The sequence below is a fragment of the Cupressus sempervirens genome, chromosome 4 (assembly GCF_028749045.1).
Source record: "Cupressus sempervirens isolate cs-2001-9-10 chromosome 4, ASM2874904v1, whole genome shotgun sequence".
Classification (NCBI taxonomy): Eukaryota; Viridiplantae; Streptophyta; class Pinopsida; order Cupressales; family Cupressaceae; genus Cupressus; species Cupressus sempervirens.
In genome coordinates, this window is record NC_143121.1 from 459,849,814 (window position 1) to 459,858,053 (window position 8,240).

General features: G+C 38.2%; 1 protein-coding gene across 1 annotated transcript in view; it reads right to left on the bottom strand.

The window, feature by feature from the left end:
• Nucleotides 1–3,922, bottom strand: part of LOC149561965 (light-harvesting complex-like protein 3 isotype 1, chloroplastic) — a 43,927-nt gene extending 40,005 nt beyond the window's left edge. Inside the window, exon 1 of the mRNA XM_089825488.1 lies at nucleotides 3,574–3,922. Within this exon, the coding sequence (XP_089681614.1) occupies nucleotides 3,574–3,898 (325 nt within the window). The 5' untranslated portion in view covers nucleotides 3,899–3,922. The remainder of the gene's footprint in view (nucleotides 1–3,573) is intronic.
• Nucleotides 3,923–8,240: the final 4,318 nt, after the last annotated feature.

Here is an 8,240-nt window from a genome sequence, read left to right on the forward strand (position 1 = left end):
TGCTGCAGGCAATAGGTTGAAGGCTGAAATCAAATGGGAATTTATTATTATCTGGGCCTTTATATCCCTGATAAACAGATATCTTTAATATTTATGGCTCTTAAAATTGTTCTTGCCCAACCAATTAGGGGAAATCTTAATGGGCAATGAGGAATGATTTCAAGGTTAGGCAAAGATGGAGGTGGGGGTTCTGCAGCCTCTCTGCAACATAATACTGCTAGAACAGCAGAGATATGCTGGAGGTAGCTGTTCCCAGAGCCTATAGCAGCGGTGTTGGCAAAGTCCTCGCTGGTCTCCATGTGCATGATCACCATGGAAGGTTAGAAGTTGGTCATGATTACACTATTCCTATCTGATGTGGCAGCACAATGCAGCATTCCTGTCACCATTGAGAAGTATCTCATGAAGTCTGATCCGATCCCCATCTCTGGCCAGGCACCACATTGGCAATGCAGAGTCTGGTGGAGAGCAACAGGTGAAAAAAGTACGTGGAGAGACAAAGGACAAATCAGCATCCAGTGAATCCTGGAGTTTCATGTAGGGTTTGTCTCTGGGTTATTGGTGCTACACTTGGCACATTCTCTTTTTTTCCAGTTACTAGTGATATTAATTTTAAGGTGGTGCTCCAACACTCTTCTGCTTGGAGGCATTTTCTTAGAATGCACTTTCTGGTTATGTGCAGGAGCCCCAAAAGATCCCCCATTTATTTATCTAAAAATATTCAAACTTTCACAAAGCTAGATATTGAATAGATTCTGCAAAAACCTCTCACACAATCGAATCCAGAAGCAGAAAAAGATCATAAATGATACTTGAAAGTTTGTAACAGTATTACAGAACAAGTGCATGTGAACCAATGCTATTACACTTCCCAAAAAAATCTCTTGCACGTCACATTAAGAAGGCACGATGGTATTTCCCTCATATGTGGTATCATTTACCTTTAAGGTGTTATTTCAGGTGATGCAATAGGAACTTGCATACTTGTTTAAAGCTAAGTTACCAGTTTGGGTTCAGTTTGAAGTTCTAGGTTCGAAAACCAGCTCACAAGTTCGTCAAAATTTTGGAAAGGAGTTTGGGTTCATTTGGGTTCGTTAGTACAAAAACATGCAAAAATTATATATATATATATATATATATATATATATATATATATATATATATATATGAGGCATGAGTTAAAATTAGAATGTAGCATAGTAGCATAAACACATTTAAAAAACAAAAACACCATAAACTTGTAATCATAGTGTTCATACCATCATATAGTTCAACATTAAAGATTCAAAACATTAAAAATAAATCATAGCATTAAGTTCAAGTATCATTGTTTCATGTTCATTGTTCAACTAATGGAGTAAAAATTTATTAATATTCTTCGTTCTTCAATCTTCATCTTCTTCGTATTCATCTTCTTCGTCTCTGGCATTGGTTGACTCAACAATAGAGCTAAGGCCAATGGGATCAGCAGCAGCAACAATGGTATTATTGGCATCAAATTCTTCTAAAAATGACAAGGACAATGACAATGAAAGGTCATCAAAAGTATTTCATAACAACCATTTAGGTTTGTGGACCCCAAAAACTTATTAAATTTTGCAAAAAAAACACTTTATTGCTGTCTGCAGGGCCCAGAAAGCACATGGTTCGAACTTGGTTCGATTTTTTTTGGCCTCGTCCGCCAGGGTACAAACTTGGTTTGAAACAGCAGGCGATCGGAAACCTGCCCGAACTGGAGTGTGAACCAACCCGAAGTTCGAACCAGTTTGAACTTCTGTAGGTCCAGGGTGTCCAGGGACGAACCATGGTAACTTAGGTTTAAAGTGTCATTGTTTAGACCAAAGATGTGAATGGTTTGTCCACTAATGCAATCAATTGGACTTGCACACCACCTGGTTTCCTATCCAAGCCTTACTTCTTTTCAAAAACTGATATCTCACGATTTCTCTAATGGATATTAGAATCTCAAAACAGGCTAAACGAACTCAGCTCCTGTATGTCACACTCGCAATTTAATGTACAGATGTGAATAAGATATGAACCCAAATAGAACATTGTCTGGTAGGAAAAATTATAGGCCACATAATAGCTGCAATAGATCATGCTAATAGGCATATAAAAAATTAGAGGTGCACCAAATGAGGGAAATTTCAATGGAAAAGTCACTGCCTGCCCATTCTCAAAAGTTATTACCATCTCCATATTTAATTTGTTTAGCTATTTTTTCTTTGAGTTGATTAACAGCTGCAACGGAAAAGTACGCCACTTCGATTTTTTTACTAGAAATTATAACAGAAAGTTTATTTCTTTTCAAAAGATATGAAAACTTTGGTTGCTTCAGACCTCTGACCATTCAAAATTCCACCCCACCTCCACAAGTTGGACGCTTTTATGAGAGCTAATTCTAAAAGAAACTTCCATTCTTACCATGTTAAATCTTTTTCAACAATATCTCTACTCATTTCTTTTATGGCTCCTCAACGGGATTGCAAACGGGAATAGCCTTCCATTCAAGGGCAAAATCGAAGTGGCAATATGATTCCTAAACTTTCATTGTGAATCCATAAGAATACAACAACCAAACCTTAACGATAATATGAAAACTGTAGCAGGAATACACACACATACAACTGGTGGCCTCCCTTCGTGCTCAGAGCTGAAATTTTTTGGATTGGGCCATTTCGATTCGCTCCTTAGTGTTATGACTCAAGCTACAAACCAGAACTGCGACGGATTATGAATGTCAAAAAATAAAATATATTCTCCTAAATTGTGCACATTTATAAAAGCCCTGGACTATCCTCTTCTTTTAAGAGGCATAATTTGATGTACTTTTTTCAGGTCTTGGCCCGTAGGTATTTATATACAGTAAGCAGAACCTTACATGCACAGAATAGTGAATTCTAAGCATGTAACCGCTGTTGGCCTTCAAACAGCGATTGTGAGGATAATTACGCTCCTTGTCTACGGAAAACAATTTCACACATATACCATAAGCACGCAAAACCCAACTCGTTGAGAAATCCATGGTTATTATGTATATGCTATAAGGACAGGGAACACCCATGGTACGCACTCATGTGCTATTAGCACAGGGAATCCAATTCACAGACAAGCTCATGGTTAGGATAAGCATACCCGACGGTCGGTGCAAGAATTCGTATGCATACTTATCCCAACAATTGCTGTGCTGTAAACAACTATGTCTGGAAGCCGAAATACCACTGAACAGATCCTGGAGGTACGCAATATGTTTGGGGTGCCAATTTCGCACACACGTGGCCTACACATGATTATCATATTGACCAGTTTTAATAAACAAGAGAAACAGAAACAATATGCAAAGCATTCACGCCTATGTTCCTCTGTACTCCGAAAAATAGGGCTGTGAGTTTGTTGCATTGTACCCAATATTTATTTATCTTTGACTTCCATTATCTTTTATGTGTAAGAAGTGGTTCTAGAAGTGTATCGGATTATCCAATGTTTTACCGAGATTCCTTTCTCTTCCCAGAGTATATAGATTGAAAAAAACGCTAAACAGAACTACTATGGCAGTATAAACGATCTTACCAGAATCAATTACAGCATCCCAGTCTACTTTGCCGTCTTTAGTGAATTGTTGAATATCCCAGGTGCCATTTTTCCACTTTGGGTTTTCAAATTTCTCACTTGGCTTGAAAGATAAGGAGGAACTTTTATCCCCATCAGTGCTCACACTATCTATTGTCGTTGCATTTGCTCTTTTCTGTGCTTCTAAGTTTGCATCGCTTCTCAAGCTTACCGGACACAAATTCAAATGTTCAAATTTCCTAGCTCTACACAAACTTCTATAGCTACAGAAGCCGCTGAAATAACTAGGTCTTCTGCAGGTAGAGGATTGAATCAAGCCTGCCATTACAGCTCTTATCCAATACTCTGCATTTTTCTTGGCCATGCATACATGTGTATATATATATACGAATGCGCAAATACCCTCTCCAAGTATGTATACACTCGGCAAAATATACTTTCGTAAGCGTAGTAATATACTGTCGGAAGCGGATGTCTTGCCTCATATATATGAGTACAATTAATTTGGTCGTATATTAGGAACTAGAATTTCGATTTTCGAAAGTTTCAAATGTTTATCTAAATTTTATATAATATTATTAAGTGTTTACAAAGTTCTTTAAAAATAATGTCATCCTTTATACTATATTTAAAGGAAGTTATTTAGTATACTATATTTAACAGAAGTTATTGGAATAGAAAGAAAACATCAACCTTAGTTTTTTGTTCGCAAGACGTATATGTTAAAATCTATAATAAATATTAAGATTTGGTGGGAAAAATGGAGAACCAAGGGAGGCTAGGGTTTCGCAAACACCAGAGTGTGTGCTGCAATGGTTGGGTGGCCTTTGGGTGGCCCTTTAACAAGCATTCACAACCCAGATTAAACACTTTTTCAAATAGTAAACAGAGGAGTGTGTGGCAAGTCCTAACAAGTGTTCATAACAATTTGTTTGAAACAAACCAAGGTTTTTGGAATCCAAATCCCCAAAACTTGAGGCTATTATGGGATGTGGGGCAGTTGTGGATAGAAGATTGATTTGATTTTTGAAGAATAGAGAGAAAGTTTTGGCAACCCAAAACAAATGTTACAACGATTAACAAACCACAATAGATAAAAATGAATGTGGAGCATGCCACATTGTTTCTTTACTAATCAATAATAGGGAATGGTGTAATTTTGTTGGTTTTCTAAAGGAAAAGGCTTTCTTTATGAAGGGCCCTAGCCCTTGTTCACTAAAATTAGAAAATGGTGGGATAATCATTGGAGTGAGGATTGTGTGTTAAAAAGTCTGGCGAATGGTTTTCTCCTTGTTATTTGTTCCTTAACAAAATGTGGGAAATGGATTGTCTTAGTGGCCCCTTCTTGATAGATGGTAAAGGTTTGTACATTATGGTTGGTCGTCAAATTTCAATCGTTTAATTGAGAAGGTGGAGGAAATATTATTCTAGGTTAAGCTACCCAACATACCACATTAAAATTGGGAGAAGGACAGAAACAAGATAGGCTCATTTATAAAATTTGAGGAAGCCTTAGACCAAGATGACTTCACCATATATGAAAGGGTTCTAATCACATGGGCCAAAATGTGCATCCTCTTCCACATATCATTGAGGTCAAAATAGGAGAAGGTTTATTGAGATAAAGGATTGAGGTGGACAAGTGTGTTGATTTATTAGAAGTATGGGAGGTAGACGATGCATAAGGAAATGAGATACTAAAAGAAAGAAAAAAGATTATAATGAGACATATTAACAAAAATAATTATCAAAATGTTTGAACAAAAGAGATGTAAGCAATCTATGGAACTATAGCTACTACAGAAGAACAAAGATAGTCTCCAAGGGAGAGATGGATGTTCATAATAGGAAAATTTTGGGAGAAGAAAATGGCAAGCAAGAGATTGATTTCACTTTTGAGAGGGATTGTGGCTACAACACTAGTGAGGCTAAGGAATTCAAATCGGTCCAATAAGAGGAGGAATCTTCGTCATAGATGGAAATGATCTCAATGTCAACACTCAAAATGGGGAAACCGCAAAGGTTTGAATGATGATGACACAGAGGCCTTCCGAAATGAAGGTGAGGATCAATTTTTATAGCATTAATCTAAAAATGTATTAGATAACCCAAGAGTTTGAGAACATATCACTAAAAAAACCTCTTCATTATAGTCTAAACCACGCTTTGCAGAAAATAAGAAAAGGGGGCCTAGGACTAATAGGATGAAGCTACCTTGGTTGGTAATGTAGCATATCAGAGAAAATTATTAAGTTCGAGAAAGGTATATGTCCTTTTCCAAAATCCATGAAGATCCTTTCATGGAATGTTAAGGGTTGCAATGCTCCATACAATGTTAGAATCTGGAGAGATTGATAACCCAGAAAAAAGAATAGATATCTAAATTATGAATGCAAATGATACAAAATCAAAATAGCAACATAGAGTTAGTCTCCAAGAGAGTAATGTAAATGCTAGAAGAAAAATAGCATTAAGAGGATGCAAAAGAAATCGATCACAAATACAAGCTAGGTAGCATGCTTATATAGACTAGGAAGAGGGAGGAGGTGGCAACACCAACCAATGAGGAGCAACCATCTATCGGACTAAATATAGAAAAGTATCTTCTTAAGATATCTAATGGATGCTCACATGTAGGAAGGTGACACCTCACAACCACTTTCTAAATAAGACATGCTTTATTAACCTAAGCAAGATTATTAAAAGTGTAGGAAAAATCTAGCAATATACGGAAAAATAAATAACCCATTAGGAAATTTAAAAAATTACACTAACACCCCCCCATAAGCAAAGCTTAGGTGGATGGAGAAATGGGTCCTAGCAAGTTAGGCCTAATGAGGTACCCATGTACATTAAATTCCCCCAAAAGAGAGAGAAGAGACCCCCAAAAATAATCAGGACTCCAAGTGAGAGGAAGAGGCCCCCCAAAAGATGAACCATCATGCACCCCCAGCAAAGCTCGCAAATGAAGGAACTTGCTCTCAGCGAAGGGTTTGGTGAAGATATTAGCAACCTGCTCAGAAGTCAAACAATAGCGAAGGTCAATGACATGGCCATGGATGAGCTCCCAGATGTAGTGCATGTGGATCTCAATGTGTTTGGTTCGTTGATGATGGACCGAATTCTATGAGATTTGAATGGCGCTCTAGTTGTCACAAAGTATGACTAATGGTCATTTGATCTAGATACCAAACTCAGTGAGAAGATGTTGAAGCCAAATGGCCTCAGTGGTAGCATTCACAGCCCCCCGATACTCAGCCTCAGTAGAAGATAGAGCAATAGCAGACTGTTTCTTGCTTGACCAACAAACAGGACTGGAACCAAGTGAGAAGTTGTAACCTGAAGTAGACTAGTGATCCTCATAATCACCTTCCCAACCTGAATCTATGTAGCCCACTAAATCAAGCTCAATACATGTTGCATAGTGAATCCCATAAGTGTGAGAACCATGAATGTAGTGAAGGATCCACTTGGCTACTTTCTAGTGTAGCTCATGAGGCTCCTACATGAATCGAGAGACCATGCCTACAGCATATGAGATGTCATCTCTCGTATGAGTCAAATAAATGAGACTCCCAACAAGTTGGCGATACAAGGTGTCATCAACAAGTGGAGAAGAACACTGAGCCTCAAGTTTGACTCCAAAAAGGAAGGGAGTCGGAGCAGACTTATAGTTAGCCATATGAAACCTCAAGAGTAAATCTAGAGCATACTTAGACTATGTGATGGTGATCCCACAAGGAGACTAAAAGATCTCAATCCTAAGAAAGTAATGCAATAAGCCCAAGTCAGTCATCAAGAAACTGTCCTAAAGGGCAACTTTGACAGCCTTAATGGTGGGTGAAGAACTTCCTGTAATCAACAAGTCATCAACATAGAAAACCAAAAATAGATGTGAATCACCCTATTGTAGAATGTAGACATTAGGATCATAATGGCACCGAGTGAACCCAACTAATAGAAGAAAGGAGTCCATCTTGGCATACCATGCCCAAGGAGCCTATTTGAGGCCATAAAGAGACTTTCGAAGATGTCACACAAGTGAAGAATCCTAAAGGAAACCCTGTGGTTGCTCCATGTAGATCTCCTCATGAAGGTCACCATGAAGAAAAGCACTCTTCACATCCATCTGATGTACTTCTCAATGATTAACTACAACAATGGCAAGAACAATTCGAATGGAATTCATTTGAGCAACTGGCATAAAAGTCTCAGAGTAGTTGATCCCAGGAACCTGGGAGAAACCTTTGGTGACCAAGCAAGCCTTGTGTTTGTCAACTGACCTATCTGTTGCAAATTTTGTCTAATAGATCCACTTACATCGAACAAGTTTTCTTCCCTTAGGAAGAGGGATAAGATCTCAAGTGTGGTTCCTCATCATGGAACTAAACTCTTCCTGCATAGTTGTATCCAACTCAGGAATCCCAGAAGCCTCATGAAAGGACTATGGATCTAAGCCAATAGCAATGAAGGCATGTGGAACATCTTAGAATTGTGAATGAGTCTGCCTAGTGTCTAATGGATCCCCAACCCAATCACCTGCAGACTACAAGGTTTGTCTAGCCCAAAGTGGACCAAAAGATGGAGAATCTGGAGGAGAATCATCAACCTATTAATGATGACTAGGAGAGGAAGGAGGTGAGTCCTCTGAATCACTCTCTGCATCG